At 38.3% G+C, this 21,792-nt stretch overlaps 1 protein-coding gene across 3 annotated transcripts in view; it reads left to right on the plus strand.

Moving 5' to 3' along the window:
- The window catches only part of Brms1 (breast cancer metastasis-suppressor 1-like protein), a 279,251-nt gene that overhangs the window by 60,601 nt on the left and 196,858 nt on the right, over nt 1–21,792 (plus strand). For all 3 annotated transcript variants that reach the window (XM_090375460.1, XM_090375459.1, XM_090375461.1), the window contains exon 3: nt 7,662–7,789. In XM_090375460.1, coding sequence (XP_090231586.1) covers nt 7,662–7,789 — 128 coding nt within the window. The remainder of the gene's footprint in view (nt 1–7,661; nt 7,790–21,792) is intronic.

Below are 21,792 nucleotides of genomic sequence, written 5' to 3' on the forward strand. Positions count from 1 at the left end.
TAGGATATACAGTAGATATGAGTGTATATGCAGTATTCACTTTTTTCAATTTCCAATATGAAATCTAGTTCTTTGAACACAGTATTTTTTTTTTTTTCATAATTCATATGTGGAATGTGATCATACTCATGGTATGTCCAAAACCGCTTTATGGAGTGGCATGTTATATTGAGGTTGCACTATATTAGCATATCAAGTATATCACACAGCATTAGTGTGGTAGGAGCGTGACTCAGGGCAATAAGGATTCCTGGGTTTGGGGTTGAAATTTCCAAAGGTAGTTCTCTTGCAAAGCAAGCCTTGTTGCGTGCACTGTGTGTGTGGTGTGTATGCAGGCTGGACTGCACCTGGATATAATGTCATAGGAGGTGGCCTGTGTGTGTGTGTGTGTGTGTGTGTGTGTGTTTGGGTGTACGATAGGTGTAGAGCAGTATTTTTCAACCTGTGTTGAATGCTGCAAGTATGCTTCAAGTTTGCCATGGGAAATATAAATTGAAAAAAAATAAAAAAATAAAAAAATAAATAAATCCAATTTTTATAATAAAAATTAATTTAAACAAAAAATTTGTTTATTTACACTGTGCTGATCCAAGTATCTTTCGGTGGTCAATGTGCATCATGTTTTGCTTACTAGTACTAGATCTGTTCACCTATACTACATAGATAATAAATGTATTATTAAATACACCCAACAGAAATAATTTCCTGTTTGTGAATATATGAATTAATAGTGATTGTATTGCGGTGCAAAATTTTAGTGTCTTTAAAAGTGTGCCATAGCAACGAAAAGGTTGAGAAACACTGGTAGACAGAAGGAGAGTATTAAAATTTAGCATTTTGTTGGACAAATTAGTGCTTGAAGGAAAGGTTCATTGCTCTTGAATGAATTAACATGTTCACTGCTGCAGCTATTTTTGAGTGGGCTTATCCAGTGTGCTGTAATCAACCCCAGGGGCTCACATCTGCTGAGTATGGGCTTGGCACACCCAGGGTCCTGAGCTGGATATCATCATTCTTCTCTCTTTCTTGGTTGATTCCTTTCTACTTCTGACTCTCTCTCATTCAGGTTAATTCGGGAATTTTTTTTGGCTGGTGCAGCATAAGCCTCAAGCTTCCTTGCACCATATGGCTAATAATAATAATGCAAGGAGCAATTAACCATAGATGCCGCAGTTATGGAGCAAGCTTACAAGAAGCACTGCAACCTATAAACGGCCTACATCGATTACTGCAATGTCTTCAACTCCGTACCTCATAGCTGGCTAATAGAGACCTTGAAGATCTATAAGGTCAATCCGATAGTGATAAACTTCCTAGGAGCAACGATGGTGAAATGGAGTACCACCATTAAGGTCGAGAACATCACAACCAGGCCAATCCCCATTAGAAGAGGAATCTTTCAGAGAGATGCTCTAAGCCCACTGTGGTTCTGTCTATCACTCAACCCGCTATCCACCATGCTAAACACAGCAAGTATGGATATAACCTCAAAGAAGAAAGAAAGAACCTGTACACCCTCACCCACCTAATGTACATGCATGACATCAAGCTCTACGTGGCAACAGAGAAGCAACTCCAGCAACTACTCCACATCACAGAAGAATTCAGCAAGGACATCAGGATGGAATTTGGTCTAGACAAATGCAAGACCCACACATTGCCCCAGGGAAAATTAGTTGGCCGAAACTACCAGCTGCTGACTGGTAAAGAGATCAAAGCTATTACAGAAGGAGAGACCTACAAATACCTAGGGATGATGCAGCCTCAGCAGTTAGAGCACAAGGAAATCAAGAAGTGCCTGACTGAAAAATATAACAGTTAAAGTTAAAGGGAACACATTTAAAGCCATAAACACCTATGCAGCTCCAGTACCAACATACACCTTTGGAATCATAGATTGGACTAACAACGAGCTAAAAGCTATCATGCGAAAGACAAGGACAAGAGCCACCAACACCACCCGAAATCAGCAGTGGAGAGACTGACAATAGCTCGGAAAGAGGAAGGAAGGAAGGAAGGGACCTGATAGACCTGATAGAGCAACAGAAAACAGCGATAGTTGACCTGAAGGATTACTTCGAGAACAACACAGCACAACTACACCAGGCCATAAGGAAGATAGATAATTGGTATACCCCACTCAACCTAAGCGAGGAACCCCCTCCCACCCAGAAGGCACAAGAAACGAAGTTAGAAAGATGGGCAAATGAGATACTCCATTGTAGACACTACAATGACCTCTATCAAGATCATATCGATAACATTGCTTCCAATGCATGGCTCACAAGTGGGACACTCTTCCCCGAGACTGAAGGATTCATGCTCAGCATCCAAGACCAGGTAATCAACGCAACTATAGAAAATAAATTGTAAAGGAGCCCGGAATGTCAGATGACACATGTCGATGATACCACCTGGCTTCAGAAACGATCCAACACAACACCGCGGGGTGCAAGGTGATCACCCAGACTGAGTACACTCATAGACATGACCAGGTAGCCAGGATAATACATAAGAAGCTAGCGAGGAAATATCAGTTGACCAAAGAAAGTGTACCATACTACAAGTACGAACCCCATACAGTAGGCAGATTATTAGAAGTTTGTGGATAGGAGTGCAAAGAAAAAAGCAGCAAGGAATTTTTTTTATATATGTTAATACTATTATTGTTGATTGTTTCGATTCTTGGTTGACAAACTGAATGAGTATTTTGCATCTACATTCACATTTAAGGAATTCTGTAGGAAAGTGGAGGCCAGAAGCTTTTCAAACTCTGACGGAGAGTTAATGATTTTGTAATAACTGAGAGCAAAGTAGAGGAGAAAATTTTGAAGTTAAACATAAAGAAGGCACCTGGGGGTGGATGGGATCTATCTGGTTATATTAAAAGAAGCAGCAAAGGAAGTAAGGAGGCACTTAGCCATGATTATGAGGACATCCCCACCGACTGGAGATGTGTATCCTCAATTTACGGAGATCGAAAGAAAACACAAGAATTAGTCCTGTCAGTTTAACTTCTGTTCTGGGAAAAATAATGGAGTCACTGGTTAAAGAAGCACTGCAGGATCATCTAGACAAGACTGCAGTTATAGTTCAGATGCAGCATGGGTTTGTTAAGGGGAAGTCTTGTGTCTGACCAATTTTACTGGATACTATGATGTGGTCACAAAGGAACTGGATGCAAAAAATAATTTTGATATCATATACTTGATTTTTAGAAAAGCCTTTGATACTGTTGCACACAGAAGACTGTACAAGTTGGAGCAGTATGGGATTGGAGGCAAGTTGCTGCTATGGAAAAAGGAACAGTTGAACGGGAGAAGTGTAATCAATGGACACTGCTCTTTGTGGACTAATGTTATTAATGGAGTCCCATAGGAGTCCGTGTTCAGACCAACAATGGGATTTGTTGTTTTCCATATTTATGAATGATATTGATGAAGGTATATCTGGCTTAATGTCCAAGTTTGCAGATAATATGAAGGTTGGCAGGGTTGTTAATTACTGTAAGGATGGTATGCTACTGCACAGGATCTAGAAAATATGAACAAATGGGCTGAGAGGCAGCAACTGAAGTTTAACATTGACATATACAAAGTATTGCATATAGTAAAAATTAAAAAGTAAAGTGCAGCCATTATCAACCCACTGCAGGATGGAAGCCTGCTCAACAATTCATGCTGAGGGAAATGGACCATAATCTGCCACGCTGGTCCAGTGCGGGTTGGCAGATAGACCGTATTCAGCAGTCAGGGGCTTGAACCTGGTCTACTCAAAGAGCGTGTGCTACTGCACTTCCACTTCTGACCACTTGGCTATGGAAGTATTGCATATAGGTAGCAGTAACCCCATAATATACCAACTGTGTGGTACTACACTCAGGGTAGTGGAGAATGAAAAAGACCTGGGGGGTAATTGTGCAGTCAGATATGAAGTTTTCTGAGCAGTGCAAACAGGTTGCAAAAGTAGCTCATGGGGTCTTGCCAGTGATATATATATATATGAATTTTGCTAGCAGGGATAAGGAGGTGTTTATCCACTTGTATAAGGCAATCGTCAGGCCACACCTTGAGTATGCATACAGGTCTGGAGGCCTCATTTTAGGAAGGATGTAGAGCTGCTGGAATGAGTACAGAGAAAGGTAATGAGATTGGTGAATGGAACAAAGGGTTGTGCTTACAAAGAAAGGCTTAAGTTCTGCAAATTGCGGTGTCTGGAGACTAGGCACCTGCGAGGTGTATAAAGCCTCGAATGGTTTGTGCAAGCTCGATGATGGAATTCTTCTTACCCAGATTAATTGTCTGAGGGGACATAAATTCATATTGAAGAAAGACAGTTATAGAATAGACGTGCAGAAATTTGCCTTTAGCCAGCATGTGGTTGATTGCTGGAACATACTTCTATCTGTCATTGTGGAAGTTTGACAGCTTAAATAAATCCAAGACTGAACTAGACAAACTTTTGAAGTGAATGGATTGGTTAAATGGGAAGAATTTTTTTTTTTTGGCTGATGCTTTCCTTACATCATATGCCTCTACTAATGCTAATGCTATAAGGAAAGGAAAGGGATGAATCACATTGGTCAGCTGGGATATGAAATAGTATTACTACTGATGATCCTTTACAGATTGCTGATAAACTGATTATTTTATCTACTTCACACATCAAGAAGTTTTTTGGGGTGGGCTTAGCAAAAGTCTGTCTGATACTGATTGGTGGTAGTAATTGAGTTTATAATAGAAAGTAAGGTTGAAGAGAATTGTTTCAGCTAAAAGTGTAAAGCCCTTGGGCTAATGCAATCTATTCAATTATATAAAAGAAGCTGCAAAACTGGTAGTTGTACCTTAAGGTATAATAATGAGAGCATCCTTAGATTCAGGGAAAGTACTTCTGAAAGGAGATGTGCAAATGTATCTCATATTGACAAGGGTGGTTCAAAGGGTGAATCAGATAACTACAGTCAACCACATGGAAATCACAAAATGGGTTTGTTAAAGGGAGGGTGTACTTCATCAGTCTGATTATATACTTCATCAGTCTATGAGGTTATTATAGAGGAAGTGGATTCAAAGAATAAATATGACATTGTATGCCTAGATTTCAGTAAAGTGTTTGATACTGTACAATTAATGTAAAAATGGAGCAATGTGGTATTAAGGGACAAATTACTACTATGTATTGATAAAGGGATGGTTAAGTGGCAGGAGACAGATTGGTTATAGATAGCCACTGTTCTTTGAGAGGAATTCCATAGACTGCCAGACCTAGAAGTAATAAAAGAAAGTGAGAAAAATAAGAAAAGAAGTGAGAAAGGTTAAAGAAAGTAAAAATATGCAAAGTAAAAATATAAGTTGCTATATAAAAATTATATAGCAACTTATATTTTTCTAAATCTGCCATGTGCTTCAGAAGAATCTAATAACAAAAATAAGCAGTTTCTTTACTTCCATATTTACAGTTAAATACAGTATACTTGTGATAACATCCCAATTTTTCACACACGCGCACGCGCGCGCGCACACACACACACACACACACACACACACACACACACACACACACACACACACACACACACACACACACACACACACACACACTCATAGATAAATGCATGCATATTCACCTAAATGAAAACCTGTTTCAGATGCTTAAAAATTACTTGGTGTTGGAAGAAGCCTCACAGAAATAGTGTTATAAATCTGGAGTAGCAACTCCAACAGAATACAGAATTTCAGGACTTGTTTTTATTTTTTTTTTTATTAATATTCTTAGGGCACCATTTATGCAGAATTTCACATTGACAGCCGACTCCCATTGCACACCTGTCTCCACTTAAGAATCACTGCTATATAGATCTTATCTCATAGCTACTCATCACATGAACATGAATCTTTAGTAAAGACTTCTTCGATCATTATAGGAGTTTTTAAAACCTGAAGTACTTTATTTGATAATCAAATGAAATGTAACACGATGGATATATACAGGTAACCTTGATATAACGCGGTAGTTAGGTTCCTATAAAATCTCATGTAGTGCAAAGTCGTGTTATACGGGACTAAGAACCAGTTCTAAAAGCTAACAAAAATACACAATTTTTATTAAAAATAGTAATAACTGAACAAATTTCTTACAAACTGTGATACATCATACATATATGTCAGATAATGTACGTTCATTTAAATTTTTTTCTCTTCATCACTGCTAAGCACAATCAAATGAGAACCTTTTTTCTGTTGCCGAATATCTTCTCCTGTTCATGGCTATTGTTGTTGTTATTTGGTTTTTAGGCACATTAGCAACTGTTCATGGCTATTATTGTTGTTATTTGGTTTTTAGGCACATTAGCAACTAAGGCCATATTGCTCTGGGGATATGCGGTGGTCATTCCCTGACCTTTCCGCATCATCTGTATTTGGTGGGTCACGGGCTCGAACCCCGCTCTAATCAAGAAGTGTGCACTATGCATTGCTGCTCCTGCCTATCTGGCTACGGAGGTGCCTTTCATGGCTATTATCATGCCCATTATTGCCTCTGTGAATGGTCTCTTGTGCTATGCTGATGACCTCAAACTGCTAATGCAAGTTAACCCTGGCAACAACCCCATTCAGCTCAGCAACAGGATCAATTTACAACTTAAGGATCTTGAAGCACAGAAGTCTGCTCAGGTTATATTTTCCCTTACATCCATGCCAACACTACTCAATGTTTCACTCGAAGGAGTACCAATACGAAATGTGCCCTTGCACACAGACCTTAGCATTCTACTTGTTCAAAAGATATCCTTTGTCAGCCAGATCAACAAATTTTCTCGTCTAAGGTGAATCTCAAAACAGCAGCTGCTACACATTTGACATCCTTTCATTGTTAAAAAATTCATCATTTCCACAATATACCCTGCCATTATCTATGGTGCAAAAATAAGGCCTCAGCAGCACTTACAAACCTTAAGTGCCTGTTATACCACCCAATACTGGTTATTGAAATGGGCCAATACCAAGCTTTGTCTGCCTCCTGCTACCACAACTACCATGATGGCACAAGCACTTGAAATCCCGAGGGTGCAGTTCCTGATCATGGAAAAGAGGTTGGTCTTTACAGCCAAACTCTTTATAGGCGATATATCACCTCCCAATATTTGGAACGCTTGCTCTTGGAGGACTCCACAGCCAAGCCTAAGATCATCATCTGCACTTGTGGCTCACCACAATGGGATTTTGCACTCACTTACAGATTCCTCCCCAAGCAGATGCTGTCGTGAACTGTGTGATTGCTGAGTTTGACAGTCTAATAAGTAACAAGAAGGACAGATACAACTTTATCAAAGCCTTGGAAGCCCTTGATCCCTGTTCTGTTAAAAGAGGATCATGATGCTCCTGTTTCCATTCCCCAGGTTCAAATCTGTCATTACTGGAGCCCTGCTGAATTATTGCTAAGCTGTATTCTATTTTCTGTATTTGTATGCTGTTTTTTTTTTTTTATCCTGTTTTTGTAGAAGAACTCTTTATTTTATATAGAAGGGACATTACTGTACACAACATGCTTCACGGCTACAAGCCAGGGGCATACTTGTATTTAGTATGCTGTATTTTGTATCCTGTTTTTGTATTTGTATGCTGTATTTTATTATATTAAGTAGATATTATCTTTATTTAAAGATTATACAAAGAAAGGGCTTCTCAGCTAGCTGCAAAACTTGAAGAAGTTAAAGCAGGAAAGGCACCTGAATACTTGCAACCTCTTGAAGATCTTCAAGAAAATATGAGGATACGAACAGAAGTAGCTGGTGAGTATATACATGTGCAAATTTTTAGATTTTGTGTGTGTGTTAATGATTAATCCACTGGCAAGTGCACTTGTGCCTTTTAGGATCATTTTGACCCTGTTCAATAGATGTTTATAAATTTTTAATTGACAAACTGGGTAAAGAAAACTGAAAAGAATTGAGTTGCTGCTAGCAGACAATGTCTCAGTGTAGGTTAGAAAGAGTTAAAAAAAAAAAAAAAAAAAAAAAAAGGCTAGGGTAAAATGATCCTGAAGAAGGGTTAAAAATAGTCATAAAAAGTCAAGGGATGAAGATGTACTTATTAGTTTCAAAATAATGACTGTCACTAATTACCAGATTGTAAAAGTTATGGGTTGAATCCTGTTGACAATGTGAACTTACTGCAGTTTTTTTTTTTTTTTTTTTTAAATCCCAAGTGGAACTGAGTTAGCTTGGATCTGACAGATGGTGGGTTGTCCCACTGGATTTGTCCAAGTTTTTTTTTATCCTACAAACAGGAGAACCATTCTCAGAACACAGTTTATAGATTTGAAACATTGATTTCCTCAAGACAGTTTGGTTTCCTTGTCACTAATCCAAAATAACTCTGGCTATCAAAAAACAGTTGAAACCACTGTATGGATTTAATAATAAATGTTGTCTGATGTATTAATTTTGCATTATATCACATTATCTATATAATATCGGTATAGATACACCATAGACAACTCTTAAAGAAAAAATTACAATAATAGTGTGTACTACAATAATGTAATAGTGTAACTACAATAATAGTGTAAAGGGCATCATTTCATCTGTATCTCATATTGTGCTCATCCTTCACAAATAATTCCCGCTCTCTCTTTCAAAACAGTCCGAACACGTGCTGCCACCAGCCAGCATCCGTTTACTGTCGAACTTCAAACTACTCACAGAACCAACTTTTCATCTTCCTCATTTATTCATTCAACTGCCGTTTTCTGGAACAATCTTCCTTCAAATATATTTCCTGAAACTTGCAGTCTACAGAAGTTAAAGTCTAATGTCAGAAAAAATATCTTCTTTCATCTTCTCAACCTCCAACCCAAGCATGGTACTAAGTACTATAGGTTCTAATAACTCTCGTGTTTTGGGTTTTCATAAAAATAAAAAAAAAATAATAATTTTTTAGAGTATTGTACTTTTCATGTCATTTTAATTTTAAATTTTTCCTGTTAGCAAAGAATGAGTACCAGCACATTTTTTTTTTTACAAAAAAAAAGCACTGCCTGTAACAATAAAATATGGACATTTCCTTTCCAGGAAATAGTATTAAATAGTGCAAGTTCAGAAACACTTAATGTTTTATTATCAAGCTTACTAAACAGTAATGAATAACTGTTTTTTTTATAACTTTTTCTATAATAGAAAAGCTTATAACAAATAAGTGTAACATGAAGAATATGAACAGTTCATATATTTCAGTTCTATCCTGATATCAAATAAGGTACAAAAGCAAAACATTGCTTAGCTACTAATTTTCTGTTTCACTGAAGAATCCATGTTTCTTCTCCGTTTTCCAAACAAGGTTTTTTTTTTCTCTGTCTTTTCCTTTTTCACAAAAAAAATAATTAAGCTATGTCATGTTTGGATTTTTTAAAAAAAATTAGTGAATATCTGTCTATTGTCATAAGCAGAATTAGCCATCAGGTGTGTTGTGGTACTTGGCTTTGCAAAATAGAAATGTGCAATAATAGCATTGTTCAATGTTATATGAAATAATTTCATAGTCCTTGTGTTAAGCTAGTTAACAGGGCCTTTCAGTTAGATGGCAAAAGAAATACAATGAAATTTACACAAGATTTTCCATGTATTGTAAAACCCGAAAGAGCTTTTACAATGTAGATGTGATTTTTTAATTTCGAGCAGTTGAAAACATGAATCAGATGCAAACAAATAGAAATAAGCATAAGAACAACGTGTAATGGTTAGAAAGAAATGCAAAAATAGATGTAGTAGTAGTAGCGGCAAGTGATGCAAGAAAGCAAGTGTATTTACAAAACAATTCCCTCTAAATGTTTGTCCAGTTCCTCCTTAAATTTATTTAACCTATCAACTTCCACAATGACAGATGGAAGTTTGTTCCAGCAATTAATCACCCGCTGGCTAAAGACAAATTTCCGCACATCTATTCTACATCTGTCTTTCATCAATTTGAATTTATGCCCCCTAGGTTTGTAATCTGAACAAGTGGAAGAATCCCATCAGAATTCAGCATGCTCAACCCATTCAAGGCCTTATACACCTCAATCAGATCACCTCACAGGTGCCTACTCCCCCACCCGCTGCAATTTGCAGAACTTAAAGCCTCTATTGGTAAGAGGATCCCTTCATTCCCCTCACCAATCTTGTTGCTCTTCTCTGTACACACTCAAGCAAATTGACATCCTTCCTAAAATGAGGCCTCCAGACTTGTATGTAGTACTCAAGGCATGGCCTAACCATTGCTTTATACAGAGGGCCAATCACCTCCTTTTCCCTGCTAGCAAAATTCCTCTATATCATTGACAAAACCCCATTACCTGCCCTGGCAGCCTGTCTGCATTGCTCAGAAAACTTCATATCTGACTGTACAATTACTCCCAGGTCTTTTTCATTTTCTACCAGCTTAAGTGTAGTACCACACATTGGTACATTTCTCTGGGGTTACTTCTACCCATATGCCATACTTTGCATTTGTCAATGTTAAACTTCAGTTGCCACTTCTCAGCCCATCTGCCCAAATTTTCTAGATCCTGTTGTAATAGCACACTGCCATTACTGTCATTAAGAACCCTGCCAACCTTTGTATCATCTGCAAACTTTGACACTAAGCCTGATATACCTTCATCAATATCATTGATAAATATACAAAACAACAGTGGACCCGAAACTGAACCCTGTGGGACTCCACTAATAACATTACTCCTCGAAGAGCAGCACCCATTGATTACCACTCACTGTCTTCTCCCACTCAACCATCCTTTTATCCATTGTCGTAACTTATCCTTAATACCATTCTGTTCCAATTTGTATAGTAGTCTTCCATTCGCAAGTGTCAAAAGCTTTCCTGAAATCCTAGTATATGATATAAAAATTATTTTTTGCATCCAGTTCCTTTGTAACCACATCATAATACCCAATCAAATTTGTCAGACAAAATTTTCCCTTAACAAACCCATGCCATGTCTGAATTATTGCTGCAGTCTTGTCTAGATGATTCTGCAATGCATCTGTAACCAGTGCCTCCATTAATTTCCCTGGAACAGAAGTTAAACTAAATGGTCTGTAATTACTTGTGTCACCCTTCGATCCCCCTTTGTGAATTGGGGATACATTTGCACATCTCCAGTCCGTGGGGATCTCCCCTGAATCCAGGGATGCTCTCATAACTTTGGTTAATGGTTTGCTTACTTCCTTTCCGCCTCCTTTAATATAACGATAGATCCCATCCACACCAGGTGCCTTTCTTATGCTTAACTTCAACAATTTCTTCTCTTTGTTCTCAGTTATTATAAAATCATTAAGCACCCTGCTACAATTTGATAACCTTCTGGCATTTTCAAACCTTAATATCTCATGTGTGAATGTAGATGCAAAATACTCATTCAGTTTGTTTGTTATCTGAGCAGGATCATTAACAGTTGAACCATCGATATCAATTGGACCAATCAGATTCATCCCCTTCCTTTTAGAGTTTATAAAAGTAAAGAAATCCTTGCTGTTTTTCTTAAACATCCTTTGCCAAAGATTTCTCGTAATCGGCCTTCGCCTGCCTAACCTTCTTTGTGACTTGATTACAGACTAGCTTATATCTGCCATAGGCTTCTGTGTCGCCTGATAATTTATATGCATCCCATGCATTTTTCTTCTCTGCCACGAGTCTTATTAGTTCATTTGACAACCATTTAGGCCTCAACTTTGAACAATATTTCTTAATAGGTATGAAACTTTTAGTAGCTTCCACGATTAATTTCATGAATGCTTCCCACTTAGAATTTGCTGTTGGTAACATCATCAGTTGATCCCACTGTACAGAATTTAAAAACTGTTTGAGACCACTGTAGTCACCTTTACTGAAGCAAACACCCTTTACTTTACCCCTTATGGTAATTATATCTTTAAGTAAATCCCACATCAATACACTGTGATCACTGCCACCTAATGGTTCCTTTATCTGCAAATTCTTAATACACAAATGTTCACTGCTGATTAGTATTAGTATTAGTAACAGCCGCATGGTGCAAGAAAGCCTATGGCTTATGCTGCACCAGCCAAAAAAAAAAAAAAAAAAATCCGAACAAAAAGAAAACCAGATCAAGAGTATTACCTTCTCTGGTTGTCTCTCGAACATGCTGCTGCAGAAAACAATCATCCAATAAATCCACAAAAGTTTACTAGTGTGCGAGTGACCAACCCACAAGTTACAGTCAATATCTGGGAAGATTCTGATTTACTAGCCCACTCTATTTCTCTGTACAATTGTTCCTGTACTGATTCGAGTCATTAGGCCTATAACACACTCCTACTCTTATTTTTGCTTTCGCAGTGCTTATGTCACACCAAACTGACTCAACAGTGCACTGTTCATCTATGTCAACTGGATGCACTTCTTTTGATTTTATGTTTTTCTTAATTAACAGTATAACACCTCCTCCCTTCCTATCCTATCTATCCTTTCATTACACATTGTACTCCCCAAATTCCAATTCTGCATTCCTAATATCTGTGTGACACCAATCTCTGCTACCCCACAGTATCCGCCTTTGATGTCTTGACCAACACTTCAAATTCATCAAATCTATTTACTATACTTCTAAATGGTATACATTTAGCATTTCATGGTGATATGCTGTGCACCAAATTTTATTTGCATATTTTGTTATAGAACATGATGGTTCTTGGAGTTGTTTAGAAATATCTTTTTTGATAATGATATAGCAAAAAAACATGGTTGTGGAATAATCAAAAGCAGTTTGCTCTCAGTGCCAGCATTAGATACCTTCTTCTGAGTGACTTGAAACCATGTGGGATTCCTTCAAAAAACTCTGGCTCCTAGTTTTGATAATGTGTCTGTTGTGGAATATCTAAAAACTGGAGTAATAATGATATTAAAAGAGGACATTGAACACTTGGTAGTAATAATCCCTCCTTGTTATGTTGTTAATTTGCGTGCTGAAAAGGGAGTTGCGTGGTTTCCTGAGAAAGTGGATGAATACTGGTAGAAATTTATTACGCTCTAGAAGTGCTAAAGGTGACTAACCTTATTGACCTATTTCTGTAATCTAAAATGCAACCATCTCTGTGATCATATCTAACCATATTTTGTACTAATAGCAAATCACAAACAGCCATAATTTGGCCAAGAGGCAATTGTGTCATTGAATCACAAATAACAATAACAGCTAAAAGGGAAGATAGATTTAAACAGCTTCAACTAATATATGCCACTGAAATAAAAAAAAAAAAAAATGAAGCATGTGTTGGCTGTCTTTGGTGAAATGTATAAATAGATGTTGTGACTTCTGACAAGTCTATTTAAAGAAGAGGTTAAAAAGCAGTGTGAGCAATTTTCAGAGTGACCAAATTGAAAAGAACTCTGAATTGGAAACTTCTGATTAAAGCATTCCTAAACAGCAAGCTGATAATTCTAGGCATGCTATTTTTACTCATGGATAAAGTCAGTTCCTGTTACTCTCCTCTGTCATGAATAAAGCACTTTGTTTCTTGTAAATGTTACGTGAATATGTTTGAAAATCCAAACATAGCTCTTCAATCCAATGTACCTCACATCCATATTCTGAGTTCGTTACTCCTATATATGTTGAAGAATGTTATTTTCAAATTTATTTTGCCAACAGTTTTCAAATCTTTCATTCCCATTTTGGAAATTGATTACCATAGCAAACTAAACCAGAATGATGATTCGTATATAATTATAGGAATTTCTACTGCCAAGGATTGTGGAGAGTTTAAAACAAGAAAAGACGATTCTGTTCTTTTGCTCTCTGAGGTGAGGAAGTACTTTTTAAGCCGACCGGGCTAGCCAGGTAGGTAAAGTGCCTGCCTGGCAACCCAAAGGTTGCAGGTTCGATTCCCACCTTGGGCTTGGATCACAGTAAAATGCAAAAAAAAAAAAAAACTTTGGGAGGTGCATTATGGCCATAGAAGCTGATGCGCCAACAACTAACAAGGGGGGGGGAAGTACTTTTTATGGCTGAACATCCTGTGACTACATGATGCAGAAGTTACCATTGAGAGATGATATTTTTGTAAATGCTGAGGTAGCATGAATCTCATCAGTTGGCCAATGCATCATTTTCAAATTTGAAACTTTTTGTTGACAAGTTTCCAGTACTTCTTGCAGACATTAAAAATAACAAAATTAGATGGAACAGTAAATGTTTTGCAACATCACATATGCCAGTTTCTGTGTGAGACCCCACCAGATGCTGTTATGAAAGAACAAAGAATTGATTGGGGGGGGGAAGGATTAAAAAGAATTGATCAGGGAATTAACAAATCTACAAGGAAGCATTTCATCCTGTATCACATTTGAACAAATTATCCCAAGTCATGCTTTGGATTTTAACAGTTCCTCATATCAGTGCTGTGTGTGAGAGAATATTCAGTGAAATCAGAAAAGCAAAAACTGAGTTCAGATCTCCTGAAGTGAAGATCTGAACTCTTCACTTCAGAAGGCAAAGCTTTGGAAGTATTCTTGACAGCCAAATATAGATAGTAGGGCAATTATTATGAACAAAACTCTGACCTGACTTTTCTGAATATTGATTAGGAATTATATGATTTTATGATAACAGAAAGTAAGGTGGAAGAGAAATTACTTTACCTAGATGTACAAAGCATTTGAGGCTGATGGAATCTATCCAGTTATATTAAAAGAAGCTGAAAAGAGGTAACTAAACCTTTAGTCATTATAATGAGAGCATCCTTAGATTCAGGAAAAGTGGCCGCTGATTGGAAATGTGCAAATCTATCCTCTGTTCACATGAGTGTTTGGTGAAGTGGATAACTACAGACCTCTTAGTTTAACCTTTGTGCCAGAGAATATAATAGAATGAATAGTTAAAGAAGTGATGCAAGATCACCTTGATAGGAGCCATAGGGCAATCACACCATGGATTTGCTGTAATGGAGACCATACTTCGCTGGTCTGTTTAACTAGTGTGAAGTTTTCACATAGGAACTGGATGGGAAACAATTTTGACTTTGCATACTTATATTTTAGTGAAGTTTTTGAAGTGTACCACATGTATGATTGTTGTTTAATTGGAGCAATGTGGTATTAGTGATAAGTAGACTTCGGATTATATGCAATTTCATATGTACATATATATATAAAATTGTAATCATTAATACATATAAATGCATATAACACAAATATTACAATCAATACTGCGTATTCCTTAACTGGATCATTTTTTCTAATGTTGATTTCAGAACTCCATAACAAGTCACTGTATTGCAGTTAAATTTGCATAGGATAATATTTCACTGCTCATGGGAAAGTTTGGCCCCGAGTGCCAAGCGATAGTTCCCAAGCGATCTTTCTAGTGCGATTTTCTAGCGATTTTCCTAGGGCGAGTACTAGTGCTTAAATAAACCCTCCACCGCTCGCAATGTTACTGCTGACCGCTCGCAACGTTACTGCTGCTTCCCTCGCTGAGCAACGTCACTGCTTCACCGCTAGCAACGTTACTGCTAACCCCGCTAGCAACGTACTGCTCTCTTCTTCTGCTGATCGCTTGGTCACTGGTTGGCACTGCTCCTGCCTCCACGTGGTGGGGTCGGTAACCTGGGAGAAGGAATTCCCTCTTCCAGGGCTGAAAGGAGCAACGATGGATTGTGATGCATATCCACCGCTAGAGCCCACGAGCTACAGACCTGTCAACTCTGATTCAGAGCATGACTTGAATCGTCCGAAGAGACAGCGGACTGAAAAACAGAGTGCAGATATGCCAGCATTTCTAATAATGCACTCATTATCCACACAACCTGTAGGCAAGTTATCGCCGTTTCTAATACAGAAATGTTTAGAATCGGTTGTTGGATCCCCTAAAATGGTGAAGCGTCTCCAATCTGGAGACCTTTTAATTGAAACTTCAAAAACATCCCATTCAGAAAAATTGTTAAATTTAACAACATTCAACAATATCCCAGTGTCAGTTACGCCCCATAACACCCTGAACACGTCTAAAGGCGTTATCAGTGAATGGGACTTACTAACTGTTTCTGAAGAAGAAATAGTTTTTTTTTTAAGAGCATTAGCAACTAAGGCCATATTGCTCCGGATATACGGTGGTCATTCCCTGACCTTTCCGCATCCTCCGTATTTGGTGGTGACGGGCTCGAACCCCGGTCTAATCAAGAAGCGTGTGCTACGCACTGCTGCTCCTTCTCACCTGCCACGGAGGCGCCAGAAGAAATAGTACAAGAACTTAGCGAACAAAAGGTGACACATGCTCGGAGAATAATGACCAAAAAAGATGGCAACCTAATTCCAACTAGGTCCATTATTTTGACGTTCAGCACTCTGAATCTTCCATCTTCTGTCAAAGCAGGTTACTTAAACTGCAAGATTCGACCTTACATTCCGAATCCCATTCGCTGCTTTAAGTGCCAGAAGTACGGCCATGCACAGACTGCATGCAGAGGCGATGCTGTGTGTCCTATTTGTGGCTCCAAGGAGACTGTACAGTTTCCACTCCCACTTGCCCAAACTGCAAAGGCAGCCATCCTGCATTTTCTAAAGCGTGTGACCTTTGGAAAACAGGGAAAAAAATCCAGAAGTATAAAGTGGAGCATAAAGTCACATACCCTGAAGCAAGAAAGCAAATAATGCTAACCATGCCTAGCCGATCATATGCATCGGTCACAAAAAATAGGTGCTCAGCCGCAACCCAAACAGATGTCTCCATCGAACCGAATATTTCCTTTGCCGCCTGGGCCAAAACTGCGCTAACTTATAATAAGAAAACTACAGTCAGTGAGACCAGCAACACCCCAATCAGCATCCCAACTGATGCTATCTCAACCTTGCCAGAAACAACGAAATCAGCTACTATTGAAAACCAGAAGAAATCGAAACCAAGGATTAGCAACATAGAAATGGAGGTTCAGTCAGAGGATGAAGAGACAGTACTAGAGTTACATGCTAATGATACCATGGATACAGGATGCCCAACCTTTCCCAGAAATGAAAAATCAAAACTAAGCAGACAGAAACCTTCCCAGAAAAAACAGTCAGATCAATCTTCCTCCAATAAATCCAACAAATGAATAAATTCCTTCAATGGAACTGTAGAGGATTACACAGTAATATAGATGACTTGAATGATTTACTAATACAAACTAAAGCAATAGGTGTATGTTTACAGGAAACCTTTTTATCACCATAAGTTTCTCTGAAAATTAAAAATTATTCTATGTTTAGGCGAGACAGGGATTCTGACACTCTTGCTCGTGGTGGGGTGGCTATTCTTATCAGAACTAACATACCGTCAAGACATCTCCAACTACAAACCTCTTTAGAAGTTGTAGCGGTTCGGATAGCAATGGGAATATCGTTAACTCTTGCATCCATTTATATCCCACCGAATTATCCTTGCTCCCAGACTGAACTTGACAACCTTATCACACAATTGCCACCTCCAGTCTGTTTACTCGGCGATTTCAACGGTCACCATCCATTGTGGGGATCTTCCATCATGGATAGGAGAGGCCAATTAATAGAAATGTTCCTGGATAACCATAACCTGACTCTGTTAAATTCTGGCTCTCCAACTCACATCCAACTACCTACAGGTAGTACATCAGCCATAGACTTATCAATATGTTCAGCATCTCTTTTTCCAAGCATGGAATGGTCAGTGCTAAATGATCCATTCCACAGTGACCATTTTCCTATCATCAGTACAATTCAAACACAGACAGTGTCATGTCCTGAAGGCAGTACTTCTTGGAACTTTCATAAAGCAGACTGGAAAAACTATTCAACTTGTGTTCTACTTGACAAACTATATGTACAACAAAATCATATTGATGTTGTAACTGACCACATTACAAGTCATATATTATCTGCAGCAGAAATTTCCATTCCAAAATCCAACCAGAGCAAGCGGGTACACCAAAATCAGTGGTGGAATGAAGAATGCTCCAAAGTGAAACGAGAAAAAAACCGTGCCTGGAACCAGTTTCGTAAATTTCCAACTACTGCCAACCTAATTATGTACAAAAAACTCAGAGCCAAAGCAAGACAAATTAGGAAGACAGCAAAACGTGACTCCTGGATTAAATTCACCTCAGCTATTAACAAAAATACTGACACTCGAATCATTTGGAAAAAAATTCAAGCTCTCAATGGGAAATTTCTACCGCAGCAATCTCCGATAATACAATGCAATGGGCAGGACTTATCCTCTCCTACTGACATTGCAAATGCTTTAGCCGAATCTTTTTATAACATTTCTGCCTGTTCCTCTTATGTGATCTCCTTTCAACGCAGTAAAACTGAATCAGAACGTCATAAGTTTAATTTCGCAACTAGACTTTCACTTCCATATAACCAGCTGTTTACTCTCTCTGAACTGAGAGAATCTTTGAGCAAATCTCCGAACAGCGCAGCAGGACCAGACGGCATTCACTACAGTATGCTGAAGCATCTGTGTGAAGCCGATCTCGGCACACTATTACTCTTTTATAACCGGATCCTCTCTGAAAATACGTATCCTCTATCATGGCGTCATTCCTATATTTGTGCTATTCCAAAACCAGGCAAAGATCCTTCTCTAGTTGAGAATTACAGACCAATATCGTTGACAAGCTGTCTGGGCAAAATCTTTGAAAGGATGGTACATAAGAGGCTCACCTGGATTCTAGAATACAAAAATCTCCTTTCTGATCACCAATATGGCTTCCGTAAAAACAGGTCCACCCTAGATATACTTGTAAAAATTGAATCCAACATTCGTAATGCCTTCGTGAGAAAACAACATCTAGTGATGGTCAACCTGGATATTCATAAAGCATTTGACACCACATGGTGTCATGGTATTATTAAAGATATGCATCAGTTGGGGCTGAGAGGACATCTCCCTTTAATAATTCAGAACTTTTTAAAGTTGCGTACATTCCAGGTCCGATATAAAAACATGCTGTCAACATCTCACATTCAAGAAGAGGGTGTCCCACAGGGTTCCATATTGAGCCCAACCCTATTTGCGATTAGGATCAACAATATTTTGGAAGAACTTCCAAAAATGATTGAAGTATACATGTATGCTGACGATCTCACTATATCCTGCCAATCGCAAAGCATGAATACTGTCGAAAGACAGCTACAAATTGCTTTAACGAAAATTCAATCCTGGACCTTACGAAATGGATATAATCTCGCTGAACAGAAAACCACTACCACTCATTTCTGCAAACTTCGGTCACTTCATCCTGATCCAGAGCTAAAGATAAATAACGTGCCAATTCCTCTTGCTCACAATATCCGTTTCCTTGGTCTGATACTAGACAGGAAACTGAACTTTCAAGCACATGTGGCCTATCTTCGTACCATCTGCTTGAAGAAATTGAATATCCTTCGGTGTGTGTTATCCATGTCATGGGGTGCTGATCGTCATACCCTCATCCATCTGTATAGAGCTCTCATCAGGTCTCGCTTGGACTATGCCTCTCCAGTATATGATTCAGCGAGGAAAAGTACTTTAGAACGACTAAACACCATCCAGCACTGTGCTTTGAGAGTCGCTCTAGGCACATTCAGAACCTCTCCGGTTCAGAGCCTGTACATCGAAGCTCATGAACCTCCCTTACATCTTCGCAGAAAATCATTACTTCTGATGTATGCCGCAAAAATCCGTAGTCTGCCCTGTCATCCTTGTTGGAGATGTCTCTACAATACTGAATGCGAGTCATTTTATATCAGTAAACCTAATGAAAACCGACCTGTTCCACTTAGATTTAAGGAACTGGCTCAATCATGGAACATAGACATCAGCAATATATTTCAGGACAAAACACCACCATATCCACCCTGGCAAAATATCTGTGCAATATATGATGACTACTTTCAACAGTGGGGAAAGAACACGCTGTCTCCTTCCAATATCGCACAGTTACATGCAACTTACACTCTTTCTAATTTAAACGCATGTGAAATCTATACAGATGGATCAAAATCCGAGACCCAAGTAGGTGCTGCTGCAATCTTCCCATCATTTAGCACTTCTGTCTCATTGCCAATAGAATGCAGTATCTTCACTGCTGAGCTCTATGTTATAAACTTAGCTCTGGATCACATTATTGAACATCTAATTCCGTCTGCTTTAATATTCACCGACTCACTCAGTGCTGTCTCTGCCATAAATACTAATACCAAATCCTCTCACCCTGTAGTAAAACAGATTCATTCTAAGTTACTTGCCTGTATGGAATTGAACCAAACTGTGACATTCTGCTGGATCCCAGGACATTCTGGAATAGCCGGCAATGAAAGAGCAGATCATGCAGCCAAACAACCAGAAACCACTATTTCGCAGGCTTTTCAAGTTCCATATACGGATTACAAACACATTATCCGTAAAGCATGTTATAACAGCTGGTCATTAATCTGGAAAGGTTATCCAGGAAATAAACTCTACCAAATAAAACCGGAACCAAAGCTGTGGCAATCCAGCTTCAGAAAAAACAGACGAGATGAAATTATTTTAGGAAGGCTAAGGATTGGGCACACTCATCTCACTCACCTGTATCTATTAACTAATGACAGCGCTCCCCAATGTACATCATGTCAAGTACAACTGACCATTCAACATTTGTTAGTGGACTGTCCCCACTTTCAAACCATCCGTTTAGACATCTTTAAGTGGCGCCTCCGTAGCCAGGTGGGAAGGAGCAACAGTGCGTAGCCCACGCTTCTTGATTAGACCGGGGTTCGAGCCCATCACCACCAAATACGGAGGATGCGGAAAGGTCAGGGAATGACCACCGCACATCCCCGGAGCAATATGGCCTTAGTTGCTAATGCTCCTAAAAAAAAAAAACCAAATAACAACAAATAACATCTTTAAGTCAATTTCTAATACGCAGTCATCAATAAATTTATTACAGATTCTGGGAGATGATTTTAATCAAAAAGAACTCTTTACTTTCCTAAATCGTATTGGAATATATCATAAAATATAGTTATCACAATTAAGCTAATATTCCATATTCACCATTAGAAAGACACAATATGGCCCTAGCAGCCTATGTGTCGTTAAACACAACAACAACAATGGGAAAGTTTCTCAAATCGGCATGGGAAATGCTATTTTGCTATTCGTTATCATGCTGTCCACTACATCAGATGAAAAATTTTCATTAAACGTGCCAAAAATTAATCTGTCACTAAACTTCGTATAGAATTGTGTATTGCCAATCACGGAAAAGATTTTACTACAGATGGTATTATTGTGTTCTGTGTTGTTTGTGAAAAGAACATTCCATGCAAAAAAAAATTCCAGATTGACCAACATGTACATGTGAAAACAGCATTGCCGATTACGGCCAAGAAAAGTAAAACCAAGGAAAAATTTTCAGAGCAGTCACTTTTAATCAAGCCATGTACTTAAAAAAGAGAAAGGTGATTTTGCAAATGATTTGTGCCTCGCCCTGGTAAGTGGGAATATCCATTTCAATAAGTTAAACAATCGAGTCTTCAAGCAATTTTTGAAAAAAATATATAAATCAAAATATTCCAGACAAATCAATCTTGAGAAAGAATTATCTTAATGCTGTTTATGTCGACATCGTTCATGCAATTTGTCTAGATATTAGAGAAAACTACATTTGGATGTCTGTTGTTGAAACAACAGATGTTTGTGGATACTGTTACGTTTATAAGTAGAACATTAGATGCAGAACTATCACGTCTGTATTTATTTGCTTGTAAGGCCCTCGAAAAGGAGAATTACTCTATAATAGCAAAGTTTTGT

This window comes from Mastigoproctus giganteus, chromosome 6 (assembly GCF_048544385.1).
Source record: "Mastigoproctus giganteus isolate SK-2022 chromosome 6, ASM4854438v1, whole genome shotgun sequence".
Taxonomy (NCBI): domain Eukaryota; kingdom Metazoa; phylum Arthropoda; class Arachnida; order Uropygi; family Thelyphonidae; genus Mastigoproctus; species Mastigoproctus giganteus.